The sequence below is a fragment of the Mirounga leonina genome, unplaced genomic scaffold (assembly GCF_011800145.1).
Source record: "Mirounga leonina isolate KUSES-001 unplaced genomic scaffold, KU_Mleo_1.0 Mir_418, whole genome shotgun sequence".
In the NCBI taxonomy this organism is placed as follows: Eukaryota; Metazoa; Chordata; class Mammalia; order Carnivora; family Phocidae; genus Mirounga; species Mirounga leonina.
In genome coordinates this window covers 7,183,876-7,208,452 of record NW_023270739.1, presented here as the reverse complement: position 1 = coordinate 7,208,452, position 24,577 = coordinate 7,183,876, and the positions used below count along the sequence as shown (strand labels likewise).

Here is a 24,577-nt window from a genome sequence, read left to right as displayed (position 1 = left end):
AAAGAAAGAAAGAAAGAAAGAAAGAAAGAAAGAAAGAAAGAAAGAAAGAAAGAAAGAAAGAAAGAAAGAAAGAAAAGAAACTTAAAATTTTAAGCTTAAAATTCTGCAGTGGCTTCTCAGTGCACTTAGAACCAAATCCACGCCCTTTGCTGTGGCCCCGAACCCCACGTGCCCCAGGTGGCTCACCTCTCTGCAGGCATCTCACACACACCCCCCCGGGCACTGTCTCTCTTTTTTTTTTTTTCAAGGTTTAAATAGACTTTATTGTTACAAGGAGGGCCCTACAGAGTAGGGCCTTATAAACCAATATATGTGGTCCCAGGATGTCACCATGGAGAAATGGAGAGGTCATGACTGCAGAAGAGGTCACTGTAATTGAAGGACATGATCCCGGGAAGACCAGCCAGGGATGCAGCAGACATGATCAGGAGAGGCCAGGGGTGGTCAGGTCACAGGGTGAGGGACAGGACAGCCCCCTTCACTCCCGCTTCTCGTAGCTCTCCAGATGCGACAGGACCCAGCCCGATGGCAGGAGGAAACACAGGAAGCAGGAGGTGAGCCCAACGGCAACATCCATGGTCCCGAGCTCCTCCCGCGGAGGCTTGGAATGGATCTGGGCACGCTGCACCGGGAGCCTCCGGGTGAGACCTGCCAGGCCCCTGAGCAGCTGCGCCGTCGACAAAGACATGACCACACGGAATGACGACAGTTGCCAGCCCCGGGCACTGTCTCTATCCGGCCACACGGCCCTCGCTGGCACCTGCTCTGCATAAACCCGCCGGTCACCCCCTTTCACAGCCCCTGCCGCTTGCCTGCTCGGAACTCCGCGCAATCCCAGTCTGCAGTGTTATCAATGCTGCCCCCACCACAGGACTCTGAGCCTCGAGGGGCCAAGCGCGCCTCTCTTCTGGCACCCCTGGGCCTCCTCCTCTTCTGAAGGGCTTTGACTTGGACAGGCTGTGGCGAAGCTCACACTCTGAGGTAGATGAGGCAGATGGGAGAACGAGGTCATCAGAAGAAAAGAAAACAAGACCTGGAGATGGAGGGACGGGGTGAAGCGGGGGGAAGAAGGGGCCAGCGGATGGTGGTCCCGTCACTCAGGAGGGCTGGCTGCTACACCCTGGAGGGCTGGGTCCCCTTCTGTCAACAAGGTTCTGGGGTAACTCATTGTCTGGGGACCTGCCAGAAATAGGAGCTGCCCCTCACCCCCACCTGGCTAGGTGTCGCTTAGACTCTTTAAATTGAAAATCAAATGACTTTTGGGGACACCAGAAATCTAACAGAGTCCAGCCCATGGGTTTTTACAAATGTCCCCTTCTTCCCTACCGGTCGCACTGCTGTGAGATGAATGGAGAGTATCCACCCTGCCCCTAGCTCTCTGCCCACATGAGATTTCTTGGAACACCGAACAGCCCCGGCCAGGAGCTGGACCACACTCGGTGCCACAGCAGATGGGGAGGGATGTTGTTCCCATCCCCCATCCCTTGCACCCCCTAGGTGTGTGGGTAACCGTGTGTGAGAGGACTAACGGCTCCCCAAAGATGTCCAAGGCCTGCTCCCCACAAACTGAATGTGTTATGCTGCAATGCCAACAGGGGAGTTAAACTGATCTTGACATGGAGATGAGCCTGGATTATTCAGGTGGTCCAGGGTCATCGCAGGGGTCCTTAAGTGGGGGAAGAGGGAGGGGGGAGAGTCAGAACCAGAGAGATGGCATCATGAAAGAGACTTGACCCGTCATTGCTGGTTTTCAAGATAGAAAAAACCCACGAGCCAAAGAATGCGGGCAGACTCTGGAAGCTGGAAGAGACAAAAAGATTCTCCCGGACAGGACAGCCGGAAGGAACACGTATCTGCTGACTCCTTTGTGGTGTTTCAAACCACCCCGTTTGGGGCAATTCGCTACAGTGCAGCAGGAGTTTATACCCTTATTCTTTTCTTCCCTCTCCCCAGGGTAGAAGTGAGCCGGCCAGGCAGAACTCTCTGACCTCATCTGGGGCACTGCGGGGCAAAATCCTCTCTACTCTTAAAGGAAGCATGGATACACCCGTATTCATAGCAGCATTATTCACAATAGTCAAAAGGTGGAAGCAGCCCAAGAGTCCATCAGTGGATGAATGGATAAACAAAATGTGATACATACATACAATGGAATACTGTCCAGCCATCAATAATGATTATTATTCAAAGGAAGGAAATTCTGACACATGCTACAACATGGATAAACCTTGCGGACATGGCGCTGAGTGATGTCAGTCACAGAAAACAAAACGCTGTATGATTCCTGAAGGAGTCAAGTTCATAGAGACAGAAAGTAACATGGGGGTGGCCAGGGGCTCGGGGAAGGGGACAGGGAGCGTTTAATGGGGACAGGGCTTTGATTTTGCCCTGGAGGGTTGGTTGCACAACAGTGTGAATATACTTAATACTACCGAACACTTAAAAATGATTAAGATGGGGCGCCTGGGTGGCTCAGTTGGTTGAGCGACTGCCTTCGGCTCAGGTCATGATCCTGGAGTCCCTGGATCGAGTCCCGCGTCGGTCTCCCTGCTCGGCAGGGAGCCTGCTTCTGCCTCTGACCCTCCCCCCTCTCATGTGCTCTCTGTCTCAAATAAATAAATAAAATCTTAAAAAAAAAATGATTAAGATGGGGGCGCCTGAGTGGCTCAGTCGTTAAGGGTCTGCCTTCGGCTCAGGTCATGATCCCAGCGTCCTGGGATCGAGCCCCGCATCGGGCTCCCTGCTCCGCGGGAAGCCTGCTTCTCCCTCTCCTACTCCCCCTGCTTGTGTTCCCTCTCTCGCTGTGTCTCTCTCTGTCAAATAAATAAAATTTAAAAAAAATGATTAAGATGGATGTTTTATGTTTGGTGTATTTTACCATGATTAAAAAAAATAAAAGCAAGAGAAACATGGAAAGTAGTGAGCATCACCTTAAATGAAGAAGGATTTCTCAGGTGCGCCTGGGTGGCTCAGTTGGTTAAGCGTCTGCCTTCGGCTCGGGTCATGATCCTGGGGTCCTGGGATTGAGCCCCACATTGGGCTCCCTGCTCGGCAGGGAGTCTGCTTCTCCCTCTGCTCCCCGCTTGTGCTCTCTCTCACTGTCTCTGTCACTATCTGTCTCTCAAATAAATAAATAAAATCTTTTTTTTTAAAAAAAAGGATTTCTCACCAGAAAGAAAAATCTGCAGACATTTCTCTCCCCATGTAATATGGATAATCTGTTTAAAAGAGACACATCATTTGTTCAATGAAATTAAGTAAGGGCTCCCTGACTTAAGGACAATGGTGATAATCTATTCACTCGGTGAATTTCCCAGAGAAGGAAGGATGGCCACAGGTGATGTGACAGGGCCCCTGTCCCCTGAGCCATCAGCCTGGCCCGAGGACCTCACCCATTGCTCATTTCCTTCTGTGTGTGCTCTTTAAAAAGAAGCAGCTGCGCAAAGTGGTAGGTACTTGATGCCAGATATGCCTCGGTTTGAAATCAGCTCTGCCGCTCACTGGCTGTGTGACTTTGGGCACGTTACTTCACCTCTCTGTTTCAGTGTTCCCATCTGTAAACCGGGGACACTAACAGTCCACCCTCAGCACGGCTAGAAATATTTAATGAGTCTAAAGTTAGGCCAGTGCTTGGCACACTGACAGGTGCTGTCCATCCCAGGGCAGGATTCATCCGAGCTCACACTGTCTGTTAATATCCTCTGAGCGGCTCTGATAGGAAAACTCCTATATTCAGTTTGGGGACCGACAGGACAAGTGAGGCAGGATCCCCCCACCTCCCCAGGGAACTCCGGACTTCACAGATTTTCTCTGACTATATAAAGTTTGTCCACCTTGGCACTCTGGACAATTCTTTGTTGGGGGCAGGGGGTGCTGGGCTGTGCCTTGGAGGGCATTTAAGCGACAGGCATCCCTGGCCTCTCTCCACTAGATGCCAGAAGCAGTCCCCCACTGGGACAATCAAAACTGTGTCCACACATTGCCAAATGTCCTTGGGGACACAAAATTGCCTCCGTATGGGAAGCACTGAGTTACAAGGCAAGACAGGGAAGGCTGGGAAGTCAGCGCAGCCTCAGGGAGGAGACAGTCCAGGAGCTGAGCCTTGAGCTTGGCTAAGATTTCCAGAGGAGTGGGGGGTCATCGTTCTGCCCTGGCTCTCACCCCACCTTCCCAACATTGTTGGCTGGCTCCTCTTCAGCCCCCTGATCTTGACCTGCTGGAATCTCAGGAGCCATGGACTTCTCTCTCCACACTTCCCCTGAGAATGGCGGCACTTTGCTGCAAACCCTTCCAGTTCCTCGTCTCCAGCTCCAGTCTCTCTCCTGAGTCCCGGACTCTTCGTCCAGCAGCCTCCAGACACCTCCACCCAGAGCCCTCCAGGCTCTGCAAGCCCAATGTGGCCAGAGTTGCCCTCTCCCCTACCCACCACAGTCCATATACTGACACCCCTATTGACACCTTCAGCTTGCTCGCCCTCATCTCTCTCTCCAGGAGACTTGTTGGGTTGACCTTTTCAATGTCACTGAAATCCAGCCCCCCCTCTCCATCCCTGCACCTGGTGTGACTGCCCCACACCTGTCTGATAGCACCCTCGCCCTCCAGGCCACCATCAGGCTGCAGCCCGAGGACCTTCTAAAATGCCAACCCTGGGGGCACCTGGCTGTCTCAGCGGAGGAGCTTGCGACTCTTGATCTCAGGGTCCGGAGTTCAAGCCCCACATTGGGTGCAGAGCTTGCTTACTTACTTACCTACATACATAACAGAAATGCCGACCTGATCGTGTCACATGCACCCCTTCCCCTGCGCAAAAACATTCCATGCCCCCTCTGCCCAGCTATGAGGCCTGGATCCCACTCCGCCTGGATCTCTGCTTGAGCCGCTCGGTCACCTCACTTCTGCCTGCACAGTCACCTGCGGGCCCCGGCCACGCCTCCACTCCTGCTGTTCCACCAACTGGCCGCTGTTACCTGTGGAAAAGCTGTTTCTCCTTCAAAGCCCAGCTCCTGTGTCCTCTTCTGGGAAATCTTCCCTCATCTCCGGCCTCTTGCCAAGGCTCTTATTTTCTCTTGTCCCTGAAGGAAAGATGTTTAAAAGCTGGGGGCCGAACCTGTGGCCCAACCCCCCCTCCGCCCCCAGCCCTACCTGAGTCCCAGGGAGCTGGAAGGGCTCTGGGAGATCCTCTGGTCACCCATCTTCATTCTCCAGATGATGGCTTTTGCTGCCCTGGCTTATGGCATTGGACAGGTGGCCTTTTCCCTCCCCACCCTGATACACTGTCCTTCCTCCCTGGCCTCCAGGACACCCCTCCTCCCCGGGTTTGCCTTTCAACTCTGGCGGCTCCTTCTTGGTCCCCTCTGCTGGTGCCTCCTCCTCACTCCCACCTCGTCCTGTCAGTATCCCTGGGCCCGGTCCTTCGGTCCTTCGTTGTCTTTCTGTCTGCTCTCCCTCTGATCTCGTCCTTTAATTGTCAGCGGTCTGCTGACAGCTCCCATATGTGCATCTGAGACCTCAGACTCTCTCCCTGCAGACTTAGGATTCTCCTATTCACCTGCCTTCTCGGCATCTCCACTCACCCATCTGGGAGACATCTCCAACCTTACTCAGCCAGACCCCTCCGAGTTGCTCTGCCTTCAGTCTTCCCCCCTCAGTTCACGACAGCTTTGTCTCCCAGTGTTCAAGCCAAAGTCCTTGGGGTGCCCTAAGACCCGACCACCTCCCATCCCCTCCACTGCTGCCACCTGGGCCAAATTACCATTACCGCTCACCTGGATTATCACAACCACCTCCTCACCCTGCTTCTGTCTTTGCCCTCTGCAGCCTCTTCTCCACAGAGCAACCAGAGTTAACCGGGGTTGACCATTGTCTGTGGGTCCCATCATGTCCTCCTCCACTCAAAACTCTCCCATGGCTCCCATCTTATTCAAATAAGAGCCAAGTCCCACAAACCCCCAGCTGACCTGTGCCTCCTTTACTTCCCCAGCTCTTACCTTTTTAAAAATTCATCTCCTCCTGCTGTCCCCCTTAATTCAGCCACCTTGTACACTCCCATCACAGGGACTTTGCACGGGCTGTTCCCTTTGCTTGGAAGATTTTTCCTCCAAGAATAAGAATGGCTCCTTCCCTCACCCCCTTTGAATCTTTGCTCACATGTCAGCTTCTTAATGAGGCCTTCTCTGACCACCCCACTGAAAATTGCAAACCACCTCCTTTTACCACTGCCCATCACCTCCCACTTATCCTGCTCTAATTTTGTCTTTGCAATTATGGCCTTCCAACACACTGTATAATTGACTTCTTTATCTGGTCTATTGCTTATGTATCTTTTTTTTTTTTTTTAAGATTTTATTTATTTACCTGATAGAGAGAGACACAGTGAGAGAAGGAACACAAGCAGGGGGAGTGGGAGAGGGAGAAGCAGGCCTCCTGCGGAGCAGGGAGCCCGATGCAGGGCGTGATCCCAGGATGCTGGGATCACGACCCAAGCCGAAGGCAGACGCCCAACCGACTGAGCCACCCAGGAGCCCCTTATCTATCTTTTCAACTAGAATGTCAGCTCCACCAGGGCAGGAATCTGTTATCCCTTTTTCACAGCCATATCCCACTGACTACCCCAGTGCGGGGCATTTTATCAAGTGAATACCCTAAGGTTCCAAAGCCCAGAATGAGTGCCTGTCCTGCACAGGTGGTGCCGTGGGAGTCACTGGCTTGGGGGCATCCCCCTCTCACCCTCCTTCAGGTTGACTCACCTTGGACAAGTCACTCAGTCATTCTATTTTTTTTTTTAAAAGATTTTATTTATTTATTTGAGAGAGAGAGAATGAGAGAGAGCACATGAGAGGGGGGAGGGTCAGAGGGAGAAGCAGACTCCCCGCCGAGCAGGGAGCCCGATGCGGGACTCGATCCAGGGACTCCAGGATCATGGCCTGAGCCGAAGGCAGTCGCTTAACCAACTGAGCCACCCAGGCGCCCTCACTCAGTCATTCTAGACCTCCTCTCTGAAAAATGAAGATGCTATGTGTGTACCAAGGGCTTAATAATGGCTGGCACGTGCAAACATATGAACATTAGAAAAACTTGACCCCTGGCATTCTAATGCAATTTACACTTTTCCATTCAGGATTTCATTCCACCCTCACAACAACCCCAGAGGTAGGTAGGACAGATGATGGCCTTTCACCTTTTTACAGGTGGAAACACTGAAGCCTTTTTTGACAGGTGGAAGAACAGCGGGGAGGCCTGGGCCCCTCCCCGCGTGACTGGACAGATGATGTCTGACCCCCTCCCCGCGCCGGGCGCGCACGGGCGGTTCCGAGGCTCGAGAGGGTCCCGGGCGGAAGGGGGATGGGGAAGAGTGCTGGGGCTCGGCGCCGGGGGGACTACATTTCCCAGGAGGAGTTGCCTGCAGCTCTGTGGCTCCCGGGTTTTTAAAGAGCTCGCGTAAAAGGGGGCGGGGGGAGGGGGGAGTTTCGCAGTCGGCCGGCCGGAAAACGGCTTGGCGCTTGGTGCGGACCGGAGAGCCGCCTGTGGGGGTCCCGGCCGGAGTCAAGAAGCCCCCAGGCCCTGCAGTGTCAGCCAGGCGAGGTGAGGCAAAGCCAATCTGGAGGCAGCCTTTCCTCATCTTGTCCCCCTTGATCTCGGACTCTGCGCCCAACTCCCGGCCCCCTCCCTTCTCCTCCAATTCTCCCTAACTGGGGCGGGGGGGGGGGGCGGTTGGGGCGGTGAATCCCGCCGCTGGCGGGAAGCCCCCGCGACTCCGAGGCCACCCATCCGTCCATTTCTGGGTTCAGTTCCGGGAGAGAATTTACAGGTCTCTGGGATGGGCAGGGATATGGGATGTGAGGCTACAAAATGAAGCGAAGACCTGGGGGCGCCGGGAGCTGAGCCTCACCGTGTGCCCCCATTATCTATCCTTCCGAATCCCGCAGCTTCCACGGTAAAATGGGGATAATCTGGGGAGTGATTACGTTGGCTGCCTCCCCAGGCTGGAGGCGCAAAGAATCAAGAAACGAGTGGAGAGCAAGCACTTTGCCAACTGTAAGGCGTTGTGTAAATAAAATTGTTTCATCATCGTGCCAAAGGATTCATCTAGTCCTTATTTTAAGACACCCAGGGCCGTGGCGTGGGTGGGGGGTGTGGCGTGTGGGGGGTGTGTACACATCTCAGACTCGGGGGTGGCTATTTGGATTGCCTATTTCCCCCTCCAGATCTTAGTGGGAACCAGAATTGTCTTTGTAAATAACTAAAACGAATCCACCAGAATGTTGTGTTTTCAAATCAGGAAACTTCGGGGTAATTGACATCATCCAAATAAGAACCTTGACCTTTTGAACTAACCTGGCCCTTCGTGGCTTCCCTTCCCTGCCTGTGCCACCAAGATAAACCGTGGAGAAGGCATCTGATAGAGAGTCTCAGGCCTCCCTCTCCCGCCTCCCAATCATTTGGATTAATCCACCCTTTGGTGTTTGTGGGGGAAACCTATTAATTTCCCTGGCCTCAGAGACTCCCCAAGTCCAGTAGGAGCCCTTACCCCCCACCCGCAGCTACGACCCCCCACCCCCCACCTAAACCCTCCAACCATCCCCCTCTCCCCTCCCCAACAGCCAGTGTCTGCAAACAACTCCCGGACCGTACCAGAGACACGTTCATCATTTTGACCAGCTATAAACCCCCACTCCCAGGGTATTGTTTCAATGAAGTGTGCCCTGCCTCTTTGCTTGGGGAATAAAAGCGGATTTGTTGTGGGAGGGGGCTTAGGGAGGGAGCATCCCAGAATCTCAACCCAGGGTCCCAGCCAAGCGGGCCCTGCACGTGATTAGGATGTGTGTCATTGACAAGGGGTCCTAGGAACTCTGGGGTCCCTTCTGCTGGCCTCTGGGCCCCGAAAGTCCCTCGGAGCCCCTCAAGACTCCCTTCAGACGATGACGCCCCTTGTTCGCCTCATCTGTACCTGCCAAGCAGCACGGAAAAGAGGTATACATTTTAACAAAGACCTCGCATCCTCCCAGCAAAATGGCGGTGGTCCCGGCCACCGCTCCCTGAACAACTGCACACTTTCCGAGGATTAGTCAGGACCCAAGGAACGCGACCCCCTCCTCCGCCTCTCCCCCAGGGCCCCGTTTTCCCAAGTTCCCAAAGCACTCAGGGCCTCTCTTCATCCCAGGGGCCCCCAGGACAAGCCTCCTGTTGGAGGCTTTGTGACAGTCTCTCCATTGCAGACCCCCGCACACACTGCCTTCAAGGGATCTTGGGAGGGGGACTTGACCCCCAGGGTTGCCTCAGGGGTGGGGGCAGCAAGGTTCTGCCTCTGAGACCCCGAAACTCCTAGGCTGAGAGAGGCATATAAATGAATTCCCTCTTAGGATATATGGGCGATGTGGGGGTCTTTGAGGAAAGGAGAGAACTCGGGAGCCCTCTCCTCATTCCCTCCAGGGTCCCGGGCAGTAGTGGGGGTTCGGCCTCAGGAAAGAACCTCCACACAGAGGTCAGGGGGCACGCTGGGGGAGAGCCGGCCGAGGAGGGGGAAGGGACAAAGTTTGAAAGTGCCCTTCCAACTCTTCCAGGGAAAGTTTGCTTAGGGGCCCCAAGGACAGAGAAGAGGTAGAGGTGCGGGGGGCCCGGTGGCGGGATGACCCCCGAGAGGTGACCAGACCCCGGGGGAGCGACCCCTCCCCCCTGTCCCGGCTCGGCCCGGCTGGGAGTCGCCCGGCTCGGGGCAGCGTGTGTTAGTTGGGGCCGCTTTCCAGCCGCTCCGCCGGGCTGGGGGGTCCCGCCGCGGGCCGGGAGCGGGGTCTCCGGTAGCCCCAGGGGGGAGCTTTGCTACGGGGGGTTTCCTGCACCCGGGCTCCCCGGCCCCGCAGAGCCAGCCCCCCGCAAAGGGGAAATGTGCAGGCGCGCCAGCGGTCCTCGGCGCCGTTTGGGGCGCGTGGCGGGCGCGGGGGGCGGCGGCCGGGCCGGCGGGATGCCCGGCGGGGGAGCCCAGGGAGCCAGGCAGCGGTCCCGGGCGGCGGCGGGGAGCGGGAAGGCCCGGGCCGGGGGTAAAGGTCGGATTTGCTCGGCGGAAGAAACACAGATGGCGGCGGCGCGGCGCCATTCCGGGCCGGGAGCAGGCAGCCAGCAGCCCTGTCCTCACCGCGGTCCGCCCGCCGCCGCTAAATACCCGGATGCGCCGCCCGAGCGCCAGACGCGGAGCTGGGAAAAGGGAGGCAGAGGAGGTGGAGGCACAGCCCGAGCCTGATCCCGAGCCCGAGCCCGAGCCGGAGCCGGAGCCGCAGCCGCAGCCGGGCGCCGAGACCGACCGACAGACCGCCGGGGCTGGGCCACGCAGAGCCGGCCCGGCGAGTCGTCCCGCGACTCGAGCCAGGTCCCCGAGAGCCGGGCCCCGGACTGGCCCGGGAGTCCGGAGGAGCGCCAGAGCGGATCCCGAGTAAGGCTTTCCTGGGCCTCCGACGAGGGCTGGCCCTTTTGAAGGCGCCTCCTTCAACAGCAGGACCAGACAGGCCACCATGACCGAGAATTCCACGTCCACCCCTGCGGCCAAGCCCAAGCGGGCCAAGGCCTCCAAGAAGTCCACAGACCACCCCAAGTATTCAGACATGATCGTGGCTGCCATCCAGGCGGAGAAGAACCGCGCTGGCTCCTCGCGCCAGTCCATCCAGAAGTACATCAAGAGCCACTACAAGGTGGGTGAGAACGCCGACTCGCAGATCAAGTTGTCCATCAAGCGCCTGGTCACCACTGGGGTCCTCAAGCAGACCAAAGGGGTGGGTGCCTCAGGGTCCTTCCGGCTGGCCAAAAGTGACGAGCCCAAGAGGTCAGTGGCCTTCAAGAAGACGAAGAAGGAAGTCAAGAAGGTGGCCACGCCAAAGAAGGCAGCCAAGCCCAAGAAGGCTGCTTCCAAAGCCCCAAGCAAGAAGCCCAAAGCCACCCCAGTCAAGAAGGCCAAGAAGAAGCCGGCTGCCACGCCCAAGAAAACCAAAAAACCCAAGACTGTCAAGGCCAAGCCAGTCAAGGCATCCAAGCCTAAGAAGGCCAAACCAGTGAAGCCCAAAGCCAAGTCCAGTGCCAAGAGGGCCGGCAAGAAGAAGTGACAATGAGGCTTTTCTTGTGGACACCTATTTTCTGTAAATACTTTTTTCTTCTCTCTTGATCTTCATCTGCAGTCCTTGGCCCTTTCTGTTCTGACTTCATAAGCGAATTTGGATTCCTCAGAAATTAGGGAATAATTCATTTTTCCTTAACCAATCGTGCAAGGACAGCAACAACAAATCTCATCTCTAATGATGAGAATGTACTTATGTTTTGTTTCGTTGACTTGTTATTAATCTACTTAATGGGTTTAGGGACTTGGGTGGGTTTGTGTGTTTTGTTTGGTTGGATGGTTTGTTCAATATGAAGGTAAAGGGGTGGGAGAGAATGGGCAAGGCCGCTGGTTCCAACTGGATGGGGGGGGAGCCCGGAAATGGTAAGGTTTGGAGGAGTATCTTTAAGGTGAGCCAGCCTTCTCTAGGTTGCACACCCCTTGTGAGAGTTCCAGAACCTTGGTGGGGAGAAGGGAGGGGTGGCAGCAGCTGGATGGCAAAGGAGGGAGGTGGGAAAAAACACTCTCCGGGCTGACTTCCACCTTCCAATAGTGAGCAGTGGGGGGTCCAAATCCAGTTTCCTTCTCACTGTTAGTTTGCTCCTGTGGCCTCCCTATTGTCCTAGGGAAGGGAAGGGGGGGTCAAAGTGACAGCTGGTCTGGGAAGCAGTGGCTTCTCTCAGTCAGCTGGAAACTAGCCATGGGGGGGGGGTGTCTTTGTGGCTTCAGAAAGTCTCATGTTAAACGGGAGTGGAAACTTTGGGGGAAGGGTGGGGATTTAGTCAGCCAAGTGCCTCAGTGTGCCCTGTTAAAACTTGGGTCTTTCCACATAATTGGATTGTATCATAGGAGGACTCTTTTCCTTTTCCCCTGGTTTTTGGTTCCTCCTGTATGAGAAAGCGGTGGTTTTGCTTGGTGGCCTGGTGGGGCTCAGTTCTGCCACCTGCCACTTAAAAACCTCCCGACGTCTTTACTTCTGAGTCTTTTATAAAAAGTAGTTGTAGATGGGGGAGGGGGAATGGGCGGGGAGTGGACAGTAAGACATACTGCAGTCAATTTTGAATTGCTAAGTAGTTTCACAGAGCTAGGTCTGTGTGTATGTGTGTATATGTATATATACGTATCTAGGGCTAGTACTTAACGTTTCACACCCGGGAGCTGGGAGAAAAAAACCTGTACAGTCGTCTTTTATTTTTAATAATATAGGAAAATGCGCACTTGCGCGTGGTTCCCCCCCCCTTTCTTTTTTTTTAAACAAGTGTTATTTGTGCCGGGAAGAATTTGAGGTCTTTGTAATTTTAAAAACTTTAAAATAAAATTGAAAAATGAAAAAAACCTGAGCGGTGCATTTTCCCTCACTTTTAAGGCTGGAGGCGAATGCGGAGCAATCGGGCAGGCAAGCTGGGGTGAAATCCTGGGGGCGTTTGCACCTGCGAATGAGGGACAGTTCCGGGAAACGGGGCTGAAGAGTACAGAGCGTGCCTCTGCCTGCTTCTAGGGTCTTGCGTTTGGGGTCCAGGGTGCACCCCCTTTCCTTCCGAGCGCTGGGTGTGTAGGCAGGGGATGGGAGTAGGGTGGGGGTCTGGTGGGCTGGGCCCTGGGGCGCGCCACCCTCCGCCGGGTCGCCTCTTCTTCCCCCACGCGGTGCGTTCCAGTCACAACTTAGACACCAGTGCATTTTCATCCTCTGCCGGTCCCGCCAGGCCCCGCCCACCCACCGCTGGGCCCGCCTCCCCGCCCCTTTAACGGCCCTCTCGCTCCGATTGGCTGCCGTGGCCCGCCCTCCCCCCCACCCCCCGGCCGGCCACGGGACCGGGCGCTGGCCGCCGTGCGCACAGCCCCTGGGCCGGCCTGAGCGCTCGGGTGACGGGGGGCACCATGTGGGCCGGTCGTGTGCTCCACGCTGCTCTGTCCGCAGTCCCCCGCGGCCGCCGCGCGCAGTCGGCGCTGACCCAGCTGCGTGGCGTCCTGGAGGAAGAGCTGGAAGCGATCCGCGGGGCTGGCACCTGGAAGAGCGAGCGGGTCATTACGTCCCGTCAGGGGCCGCGCATCCACGTGGACGGCGTCTCCGGAGGTAACTCCCCGCTCCCGGGAGTTGTCGGACCTGGCCGGTGTTCGAAGACCCTTGTTCCAGGCCGGCGCTGGAATGGAGGGCCGGGGGGCAGGGGGCGGGTGGCAGTATCTGCACGCGTAGCCGCTGGCCCCGTTCCCAAGCCATCAGGCTGACTTTCCGGCTTCCCAGGGTTACCTGTAACCTAGTTAAACCTGTTTCCACGGAGGGAAGTGATTTGCTGCTGAGCACCTTCTTGACTCAGAGGGTAGGGCTGGAGTGAGACCCGGTCCTGTGAGAACGTGAGAGAAAAAGAGAGACACCCAGCTGGCTCCCACCGGGCCAGTTCAAGGAAGGGTGGTGGGAGGCGGCGGCGAGAAGCCCTGCATTTCTGGAGCTGCTTCTTGTGCAGGTCTCCACCACCTGCTGCACGGGGGCGCCTGCAAACCTCCAAACTCGGGAATAACTACTCCCACTGTACAGACAAAGAAGCTGAGGCTCAGAGATGTGAAATGGCTTGCCCAAAAGCCCCTGCTGGCGGCAGGCAGAGCTGGGCTTTGGTCCAGGTCCTCCTGTATTTTGGAGCTGGAAGGTCAGCTAATGGGTCAGAGAAGCTAACTTGCTGGCCAGAGTCACAGCGAGTAAGGGGCCACCAGCTGCTGCAGGAGTCACGCCATGAATTGGTCCACTGGGCCTTTCTCATGCCTATCTAACCAGTGGTCACCACCTGTCTTGTCTGTGCTGGGCCCCAGGTGGTGCTGGTTATAAACAGGCTCCCAAACCCGCCTTCTGCTCAGGAAATAGGCCTGGGATCCTTGGTGCTGTTGTACTCATTTGTAAACCGAGGTCCCCAAAAATCTCTGCCTCCCTCCCCACCCTCGCCTGGGGGAAGCTTGGAGCAGGTCAAAAGATGGGAAATGAGGAAACAGAGGTTCTCATCTTGCTTTTGCCCTTTACAGGCCTCAGTTTCCCACTCATGTCAGCTGTGTTCACTTTGGGCTTTATAAATCAGGAGTTGAGGTCTCAGAGAAACAGAGGAAACAGAGGTTCTCATCTTGCTTTTGCCCTTTACAGGCCTCAGTTTCCCACTCATGTCAGCTGTGTTCACTTTGGGCTTTATAAATCAGGAGTTGAGGTCTCAGAGAAACCCCCCCCCTCCACACACTTTAGGCACGTGATTCTGTACCAGGCAGCAAAGTCAGCTGTGTGGAGTCTGAGGACCACGGTGGGCACCTGAGCCAGCTCTCTTTTACCCACAAGGGAGCCAAGGCCCACGTGAGGGGTTGCTGATAGTCTGCAAGGACAGGAGAAGCCTGTGAGGGAGGGCTACATTCCTCATTGGGTGGAACGTGATTCAGAGCCAGGTCTAAACTTACCTTTTAAGGCACCACTCTGAGGGGCCTTTCCTAAGCTTCCCTCTCCTGTAGCTGTCGGATTCAGTACCTCCTAGCGGCCCCTAGTTCCCCCATCCTGACCTCTGCCCCAGAGTGGGTCATACTGTGGGCTTGTTGCCTTCTCAAGGGTGAATCCAGGGTCGTTTCCTCTCTAAGTCCCCAGGGCCTGGCACTGACGCTTTTCCAGGCCCTTTCCTGCCCTGAGCTGCTGTGTCCATACCGCCCTCCGCCTCAGGAATCCTTCTTTTTTTTTTTCACCTCAGGAATCCTTAACTTCTGTGCCAACAACTACCTGGGCCTGAGCAGCCACCCCGAGGTGATCCAGGCAGGTCTGCAGGCCCTGGAGGAGTTTGGAGCTGGCCTTAGTTCTACCCGCTTCATCTGTGGGACCCAGGTACACAGAGGGTGTTGTGGGGTTTGGGGGGGTGCCTTGTCCCCAGGGTTGGGCACTGACCCCAACTGCCTGCTTCCCACAGTCAACAGGGCTGGTTTAGCCAGCTCAGCTCATCCCAGGGCCCTGGGCCCACTCTTAGCCTAGAGCTATCCACCAGAAAGGCCGGTTCAGGCTCCTCTTTTGTGTTGCAAAAGAAACTCTTCCTCTCAGGGCATCCCTTTCCCCCACCTGCATGCAAAAATGCTTAGAACAGTGCCTGGCACGTAGAAGCGCTCAATAAATGTTGATTATTTTATTGTATAAACGTTACAAAATAAACGTACACATATGAAACTTATAGTGCTTCCCGTGTACCAGGTACTGTATTAAGAACATTACAGGGGCGCCTGGGTGGCTCAGTCGTTAAGCGTCTGCCTTCAACTCAGGTCTTGATCCCAGGGTCCTGGGATCGAGCCCTGCATCGGGCTCCCTGCTCTGTGGGAAGCCTGCTTCTCCCTCTCCCACTCCCCCTGCCTGTGTTCCCTCTCTCGCTGTGTTTCTCGCTGTCAAATAAATAAATAAAATCTTTAAAAAAAAAAAAAAGAACATTACAAATATTATTTTTTTTTTTTAAGATTTTATTTATTTATTTGAGACAGAGAGAATGAGAGAGAGAGAGAGCACATGAGAGGGGGGAGGGTCAGAGGGAGAAGCAGACTCCCCGCCGAGCAAGGAGCCCGATGCGGGACTCGATCCCGGGACTCCAGGATCATGACCTGAGCCGAAGGCAGTTGCTTAACCAACTGAGCCACCCAGGCGCCCAGAACATTATAAATATTAACTTATTAATGCTGCTAACAGTCATAAGTGATAGGTGCTATTCTTGTCTCTGTTACAGAGGTGAGGGTGCCGAAGCCCGGAGAAATTAAATGACTTGCTCTAGGGCAAGGGTTATGATAGGAGTTTAACCCAGGAGGCTTGGCTCCTGACTACTTGTGATTATTATAACCCATCTTCTCAGAACAGGGACGGTGAAATGAATGTCAGAAGCAGGACTGCTAACTCCCAGCCAGGGCACTTTCCGACAAAACCCTCACCCTGACCGGACAGCTTTCAAATATAAGAATTCAAGGCCCAAAGGAACCTACGTGATCCTTTTCTTTGCCATTAAGCAACCAAAAAAGGCACTTCGTTTGATGTCGGGAAGACAGCTCCCCTTGCCATCATCACCCATAATTCCTCATTGGGACCCCTCAGTGGGGTCTCCCCATTACAAACGAAGGCCCAACCAGGAAGGGACACCGAGTGAGCCCCTGATTCCTCAGGGAGAACCATCTGCCAGGTTCCTGTTGACTCTGGGGGAACCCTTGTGATGAAGAAAGAAGAGAGAGGCCAAGGCTGTAGGCCTTCTGTGATGAGTCTGTGACCCTCTAAGCCTCTGTCCCCAGGACTTGTTTCATGTGACCCTGCAGGCATTAACACCTATTTCACTCTGTTTCTTTAGACCATCCACAAGGATCTAGAAGCAAAGATAGCCCGCTTCCACCAGCGGGAGGATGCCATCCTGTATCCTAGCTGTTTTGATGCCAACGCTGGCCTCTTTGAGGTGTGGGGAGAGGGGAGGGCACAGGTGGGAGTTGGTGAGGACTGCTAGGCTGTGGAAGGCTTGGGAGTGAGCAGTGAGGAGGACCTGGCAGGGTGTCCGTGCCACTCCTAGAGGCTCTAGTGCCCATTTCTTATGGAGGCTAAGGTTGGGCCAAGTAGGTGCTCCAGGAGGAATCCTGGGACCTGCAAGGGACCAGCTTCCAGGGCACCGGGGAGATAACCTACGTCAGTGGGAAGGCCAGAGATAGCCAGGGCCAGGTACTCGCCAAACACGTTCTCACCTGCTCTCACAGGACCTGGGGCCCTGGGGACCCAGATAGAGGCAGATAGGGGCTCCATGCCTCCCTGCCCAGAGGAATGCACTGGATGGCAGTGACATTTTGACTCAGGTAGACATGGGGAGGGAGAACCCCCTACCTAGGTGGTCGGGCAATCGCTCTACTCCAACTGCCTTGTTCCAGGCCCTGCTGACCCCACAGGATGCAGTCCTGTCGGATGAGCTGAACCATGCCTCCATCATCGACGGCATCCGTCTGTGCAAGGCCCATAAGTACCGCTATCGCCACCTGGACATGACTGACTTGGAGGCCAAGCTGCAGGAGGCCCAGGTGGGGTGAGGCCCAGGTGGGGTGAGGCCCAAGGGTTCCAGAGGCAAGAACCGGGCTTATGCTCAGCCTCAGCACTGGTGAATGAACTGAGGCTTGGAGGGACCAACTTTGCACTCGCAGACAAAGAACATGAAAGTTTGAAACAGTCAAGAGCTGAACCCAAATCCCTCCGCCCTAAGGCTTTATTCCATTGTCCCATGCTGCCTTGACTTTCAGCAATCACCTTATGTGTGGCAGGGCCTGCTGGGCATAAAGGTAGGATGAGCTTCGGGATAGAAGTGGCCCCACCCCACCCTCCCTCTCGCAGGGGAGACTGAGCTGTTCTCACTGGCCAGGACTGCCCTGGAAGAGGTGGGCAAGGCTCAGGGAGGCACAGATGAGGGGCAGGATGTTCCAGCCCCAACACAGTAAGGCTTGTGTGCCCACCTCCGTGCCAGACCCTGAGCAAGGTAAGCTCTTAGAGCCCCAAGTAGCATAGAGAATGGGAGGATTGGCCCAACTTGGGACACCAGCCATCACCTGCCCATGGCTTCCCTACAGAAGCATCGACTGTGCCTGGTGGCCACTGATGGGGCCTTTTCCATGGACGGCGACATCGCGCCCCTGCGGGAGATCTGCCACCTTGCCTCTCGATATGGTGCCCTGGTCTTTGTGGATGAATGCCATGCTACTGGCTTCCTGGGGGCTACAGGACGGTGGGAGCATGCATCACCTAGGGCCTTGGGTCGGGCTTCTAAGGGTGGGTGGGAAACCAGGACGCCAGCCCCTCACCCAGCCCATGGCCCCTGGGCACTCAGGAAGCCAGTGGTGGCAGAGGCAGCTTCCCTTGCAGGGGCACGGATGAGCTGCTGGGTGTGATGGACCAGGTCACCGTCATCAACTCCACACTGGGGAAGGCACTGGGTGGAGCCTCAGGTACCTGCAGGGTCATGGCCCTGGGGCCCCCTTTTCCACAGGGAGGGCCCTGGAGAGGTCTCAGGGCAGGTGCGGAGGGGAGACCTGGGACCACACGGAGAGGGTAGCACGGACTGTCCTCTCGGGAGGGGCTCGGGGTAGGCTCTGGCACCTGGCCTCTGAGTCCCACCCTCACCTCTGCTCTTGTCCTCAGGGGGCTACACGACGGGGCCCGGGCCTCTGGTGTCCCTGCTACGGCAGCGCTCCCGGCCCTACCTCTTCTCCAACAGCCTGCCACCTGCTGTCGCTGGCTGTGCCTCCAAGGCCCTGGACCTGATCATGGAGAGCAATGCCATCATCCAGACCATGGCAGCCAAGACCCAGCGGTGCGGTCCCTGGCAGGGGTGGGGCAGGCCGGGGTGGGGGAGCTGGTAGGGGCCTGTCCCCGGTGTGCCCTCCCAGGCCTACAGGTTCTGCCTCTGCCCACACCATGCCCCCAGCAGATTGCACTGGGACTCAGCCCTTTTAATCAAGGGCTGCCTGCCCGCCCACCTCCCTCTTCTCTGTCTCTGCCTCTTCCTTCCATTTCCTGGTACATTTCTCTGTCAATGACCTTGTGTCTCCCCATCTTGCATTATCCTGTCTTTTCACTCTCTGTTTTGGTCTGCCGGTTCCTTTGCCCAGCTCCCCATCTGCCTCTCTGGGTCTGCGTCTGTCTCCGTTGGTCCATCCTGCAGATTTGGGCACAGATCTTGGATCACAGGCCCGTCAGGAGTGGGTGTGAACACTCCACAGCCCCCGGCTACCTGTGACACCCAGCTTGTGCCCACAGTTTCCGCAGTAAGATGGAGGCTGCTGGCTTCACCATCTTGGGAGCCAGTCACCCTATCTGCCCTGTGATGCTGGGTGATGCTCGGCTGGCTTCTTGCATGGCAGATGACATGCTAAAGAGAGGTAAGGAAGCTGGGACAAGGGGACCGGTTATGGGTCCTCAGAGAAAAGAGGAGGGAATCCCTATACTGTGAATGCTCCTCCATACCTTCACCCTACTACCCCCTTTAGACCAGCTGTCTGTCCAAGCTGAAAATCCCAGGCCATGACTCAGTCTCATGTCTGTGAGACCTTGGGCACCTCCCTTGCCCTCTGTGACCCTCAGGGGAGTAGGAATCATGTGTCATGTCTCCCAAAGGCTGTCTGGCTTTGGTGAGTCCCAGGTTGACCCTTTTTACCTTACCAGGCATCTTTGTCATCGGGTTCAGCTATCCAGTGGTCCCCAAGGGCAAGGCCCGGATCCGGGTGCAGATCTCAGCAGTGCACAGTGAGGAGGACATCGACCGCTGTGTGGAGGCCTTCGTGGAGGTGGGGCGTCTGCATGGGGCACTACCCTGACCTGGCTGGTGAGAAGCAGAGCCAAGGTCCCCCTCCCTCTACATTGACAAAAGGGCCCTTTCGTCAGCCCAGGCCAGAGACTCTGAGCCCTGTCAAAGTCCTGGGGCTGGGCTGGGGCAAGGCCTGTGTTTGTGGTTGAGTGTGTCAAGCAATAGGTGTGGAAACGGGCTGACATGTTGGTGTGCTTTATTCTCTCCGGGCAGGCCCAGTCCTGTGACCAGTTGAAGAATCAGGCAGGAGCTGGGGCTCTGAGGGCAGGCTCCTGAGTAGATCTCAGAGCTGACCACCTACCCCAGGTTAAAGATGAGACCCAGGCAGTGGGGATAATGTAGGCAGGCCCCCCCCCCCCCTTGTGGCACAACTGAATTCTGTGCTGGAGAGGATCAGCTACGCACCGACCCTGCAGGCCCTTTCTCACCCAACCCACCCCACTTACTCTTCAGCCTCCGGAGAACACCTCGCTTTCTGCTCCCCATCCAAAGGATGGCTTACAGCTGCCCAGATAAGGAGGGGCTGGGCACCCAAACCCATGTGTGGATGGAGAGGCAGAGGATTCAGGCCCCAAAGGAAAGAATGTAGGTCACTATTGAAAAGTCCCCTGACAGTCTGGAACCATGTATTCTAGCCCACTTTGCCCCTGACTCTGTGGCCTTGGGCAGGCCCCTTCACCTGTGTGTGCCTCAGTTTCCCGCACTGTACCAAGAGTGGGTGTTAACATTGGTAACTGGGGTCCTTCCATCCGGCTCATTGCAAGGCCGACTGGCCTGCTGATCAGCCGCCAGGGGGCGTAGCGAGCTCAGGCTCCGGCTGCTCCCGCGGCGTCCGCTCCAGAATCCAGGTCTTGGAGTCAGCTAGGCAGCCGGCCCGCAAGGCTCTCGGGAGAGCTTGTTTTCTGCTGCCAAGGCCCCATCCACACTTGTCCCCAGCAAGGGCTCGCTGCTCCCCTAGTGGACACGATGACAACCCCCTTCCCACAGTCGCTGTCCCTGGTCCTTGTCTCTTCATTGCCCTCCCCACTCAGCTTTATGGGCTCGGGGCCGGGGGCCTGCCGGGATAGGTTCTGATTCACCGCAGCTCCCGCCTCAGCGTGGCATGGCCTCGGGGAGCTCGTACCTCGCTGGAGGTAGGGCAGGGAGGATGAACGGGCCCTTCTTCGTTCATAACAGGGAACTAGGACCCCCTCTCCCTGCCCTCGACCCCCCAGCCCTGCCCTTAGTCTGGGTGTCCGGATGGACGGCCTGGGCGAGCCGCAGGGATCCTAACTCCGGGATTCTGGGAATCCTAGCTTGTGGTCTGGAGGAGCTTGAGGCTGGGGTCCAGGAGCTCCAGGTGCTGGGAGATGGCAGCCCGGGCAAGAGGACTGCCGTGGCCACTGCAGCGGCGCGAATACTTGCGAGACGCTGCCACGCGGGGTAGTGTACGTGGCGCAGGCGCACTGCTGCAGCAGCGAGTGCATACGGCCAGGCACCAGCCGCGGGCCCAGCCAGCAGCCCGACGCGCGCGATGTGCGTAGGCCGGCGGGTTACACGGGGTGGCCACAAGCAGCCACCGGGCAACGCCTTCCAGCAGTCGGTGTGGCGTATCCGGCGGGGCCAGAAAGCCGGGCCCAGGTCCACCCGCCCGTGGCTCAGAGCACGCGCCGGCCCTTCCGCTGGTTCCCGCGCGCCGCCGCTGGCGTTGCGCCCCCCGGCGGCCGGCGTAGGCAGCTGCATTGCCGCGGTAGCGCGCCACGCCGTCGGTCAGCTCGCGGCTCCGCGTGCGGAGCTGCGCCGGCTCCCGTCCGCCGGCGTCCGGAAGGGCTGGTAGGAAGCGGCAGCGGGCGCAGCGGGAGCTCTGGGCGCACGTGCTGGGGTACGCGTACTGGTAGTGGCCCGACGCCCGCGACAGCCTTAGAGCCGCGCAGGACAGGAGGGCCGGCCGCGGATCAGCTGCAGCTGCACCTCCACCTCCGGAGACCGCTCCCATGGGCGCGCGGTCCACGTCCTCTGCGCCGGGCTCCGGGTTCAAGGCTGCGGCCTCCTGGAGCAAGAGCAAGAGGTGGCGCCAGGGATGCGCTGGGGCTCGGGCCTGGCCTCGACAGAGCGTTCTTCCTGCCTGCCCCACGCCGGTCCTCTGTGGTTGCCTCGGTCCTGCCGCCCTCCCTCCTTCCTTCTGTCGTTATCAGCGGCTCCGCCTTGCCCTGCTTCAAGCTCTTGCCCTAGTTCTGTAGCAGCGCATCCGGAGCCTTGCCCTGGGCCAGGCGGAGCCTTTTGGGCTGGAGGCTTCCAAAAGGAGAGAGGATAGTGTGTCAGGGATCTCGGGCACTTTCAGAATTCCGGGTGGTTGTAGACCTCTGACAGTCAAGGATTCTAAAACCCCAGTGCACTGGGGCTAGAATCCTACAATTCTGTACTTCACCTTCTACCATTCTAATTCCTTAATTCTGATAGCTCTGAATTCAGGACAGTCTAGGTATGATTCCTGATACCTTCTGTTTAGTGAATTTTTTTTTTTTAAGATTTTATTTATTTATTTGAGAGAGAGAGTGAGAGAGAGAAAGAGCACAAGAGGGGGGAGCGGGAGAGGGAGAAGCAGACTCCCTGCTGAGCAGGTAGCCCGATGCGGGACTCGATCCCGGGACTCCAGGATCATGACCTGAGCCGAAGGCAGTCGCTTAACCAACTGAGCCACCCAGGCGCCCTAGTGAATTTTTTTTTAAAGATTTTATTTATTTGTCAGAAAGAGAGAGAGCACAAGCAGGGGGAGCGGCAGGCAGAGGGAGAAGCAGGCTCCCCGCTGAGCAGGGAGGACCTGGGGCTCCATCCCAGGACCCCCAGATCATGACCTGAGCCAAAGGCAGACGCTTAACCGACTGAGCCACCCAGGCATCCCTGTTTAGTGAATATTTCCAAAAATCTGGGGATGCTCTGCATCTGGAGCAAGTGGCATCAGGCTTTCAAGAAATACCTCTGAGCACTCAGGAAAATCCCAGTGATCTGGGAAGAGCTAGTCCTGAGGAGTCTCTTCCCCAGCTCCTTGGGCCTTGAATGCAAGTCCTGGCTCTATCAGTGTCCCCTCAAACTATTTTCTCTCCCCTTTCACAGACTTCCTATTAACATTCCCCTCAACCTCCCAGCTTCTAGAAAGACTACACGTAGTCCCTACCATCTCTTCTCTTCCTAAACTCATTGCAGACTCTTTTGTCTCCACTACACTTGTTCAGTTTACCAAAACCTCATTGTTATGAAATCCAGGGTACCTCACTCCCCCCCCATCCCCGACTAGTCTTTCTAACCCTCTGGAAACATTTGGCCATGTGGCCCTCTTCTCCAAGAGTTCTAGGCTAGAACCCCATGCATGACTGAATCACACAGGCATTCACCAAGACCGATTGATTAACCTCTGGCTTTTGCCGGGACAGGAGGCTCCTAACGGGTCAATCATTAAATCACTCCGCTTCTGTCCATCCTTTTCACCCCAGGCCAAAATAAACCAACTACAAACTAAATGGGCAGACCGTGGCCCTGCTCTAAAACTTTCACTAGTTCCCCATTGCCCTCAGGCTAAAGCCAAACTCTTTGGATGGACACCAAAACCCTTCGTCTCCAGCCACACTGAACCTCTGGAACAAGCTTAGGAAATTTAATGGGCCTAGGAATTCTCAGGGACTGGGGGAGGAGTCCTATCTGGTCTCCAAAAAAGAGACTCATATTCTGGTTTCCTAGCCTAGGACACCCCATTCAAGACGAGGAATCCTTTCTGAGCTTGGATTAGAGCCCTACTTGGAGCAGAGAAAGGAAAGATGGGGAGTGAATCATTAGGCTGGAGTTGGGAGTGCCAGGAATGGGCTGGGCCCTGGGCATGGAGGGGTTAACTCTAAAGCGAATCTCAGAGAGCGAGATCAATGGGTTACTCCCTGCAGAAAGAGGCAGAAGCAACGCAGGGAGGCAGAAAAGAACCAGGCAGAAAAGCATGCCACCCCGGGGAAATCAGGGACCAAGGAGGAGGTGGCTGGTGGCTACTCCGGAGGGAGCGCCCAAGTCTGGCTCAGCAGAGGAGGTGCCTTAAAGGAGAAGAGGGAGAAGCAGGAGGAAGACCTGAACCTTCAGGGAGGCACCAAGGGGCAGCCAATGAGCCAAGAGGCAGCCTCAGTCTGGTTCACCCAGGACCGATTCACCCAGGACCAAGCGGGGCCTGGTGCCCAGAGCTGAGGTGGGTGTTGCCCTTCCTGAGCTTCAGGGGGCTTGCTGCATGCTGGGGGTTGGGGGTGCAGATATTGCCTTTCTTCCGTCCACCCTGCCTGCCCCCCCCATGCCCTTCATGTGTCAGAGGTTCCAGGCATGCAGGGGGATCCACAGGTAGTAGCCCATATGGGCCGAGGGGTGGAGCAAGGGTGAGAGTGGGCACGGTGTGCATAAATGCACACACACATACTTGCACATCGTCAGAAGCACCACCTGTTACAGGCTGTCAGCCGAGCACTCCAGCCTGGGAGTCAGGGTACCAGGGTGGCAACAGCCCCAGGTCTGCCACTCAAAAGTGTGATAGTAGCCTCCCATGTCCCCTCTCTGAGCCTCAGTTTCGTCTTGTGCAAAAAGGGGGCAGTGACCTATATGGTTTTCCCAGCTGTGCCACAGTGTGGGGCTTTCACTAAACCGGACTTCAAGATGACTCAGGGATATCACCCGTGTTTCACTGACTTTGACCCATGTCCCAGACTCTTCCCTGAGCTTCAACCCCCCTTGGAGAAGTAAGGTAGATCTATCAGCAACTTGGGTTGGGTTCGCCCCTCCCCCATCTGCCATGTCCTCACCCCTTCGGGCTGGGAGGTGTCTATCACCTAATTATCTTTCATGGGGGTGTTCCCTAGGAAACTGAGAAGCCCACCTCAGACATGTATGCGATTGTGCCAGGCTTACAAGTGGCTCTCAGGGATAACTTTTGGCTGTCTCCCCACTCCCGCCTCCATCCCCCATGAGCTCCCTGCCCAGGAGACCTGGCCAGGCCCAGGCTAGGGGCCTGGATTGAGACCCCTGGTTCAAGTAACCAGAGCTGGGGGGTGGGGGGCTCCTGTCTGAGGACTCCAGCTTCTTTTCCTCAGGTGCCCATTGGATGGGGAGATGGCTGATGCGCAGAACATTTCGCTAGACAGCCCGGGGAGCGTGGGGGCTGTGGCAGTGCCTGTGGTGTTTGCCCTCATCTTCCTGC

The 24,577-nt window shown here is 56.5% G+C and overlaps 3 protein-coding genes across 3 annotated transcripts; 2 read left to right on the top strand and 1 right to left on the bottom strand.

Annotated features, from left to right (window-relative positions):
* Positions 1 to 231: 231 nt before the first annotated feature.
* On the bottom strand, positions 232 to 735 carry LOC117998506 (cytochrome c oxidase subunit 8A, mitochondrial-like). The gene has a single exon (XM_034987259.1). The coding sequence runs from the start codon at positions 686 to 688 to the stop codon at positions 479 to 481; it is 210 nt and encodes a 69-aa protein (XP_034843150.1). The 5' UTR covers positions 689 to 735; the 3' UTR covers positions 232 to 478.
* Positions 736 to 10,190: 9,455 nt separating this feature from the next.
* LOC117998699 (histone H1.0) lies at positions 10,191 to 12,412 on the top strand. Its single transcript, XM_034987548.1, has one exon. It carries the CDS (start codon positions 10,503 to 10,505, stop codon positions 11,085 to 11,087), a length of 585 nt encoding a protein of 194 aa, XP_034843439.1. The 5' UTR covers positions 10,191 to 10,502; the 3' UTR covers positions 11,088 to 12,412.
* Positions 12,413 to 12,880: 468 nt separating this feature from the next.
* GCAT (glycine C-acetyltransferase) lies at positions 12,881 to 19,559 on the top strand. Its single transcript, XM_034987547.1, has 9 exons — positions 12,881 to 13,151; positions 14,785 to 14,915; positions 16,399 to 16,500; positions 16,961 to 17,107; positions 17,648 to 17,802; positions 17,940 to 18,022; positions 18,216 to 18,387; positions 18,834 to 18,955; positions 19,239 to 19,559. The coding sequence occupies exons 1-9, from the start codon at positions 12,956 to 12,958 to the stop codon at positions 19,388 to 19,390; spliced, it is 1,260 nt and encodes a 419-aa protein (XP_034843438.1). The 5' UTR covers positions 12,881 to 12,955; the 3' UTR covers positions 19,391 to 19,559.
* Positions 19,560 to 24,577: the final 5,018 nt, after the last annotated feature.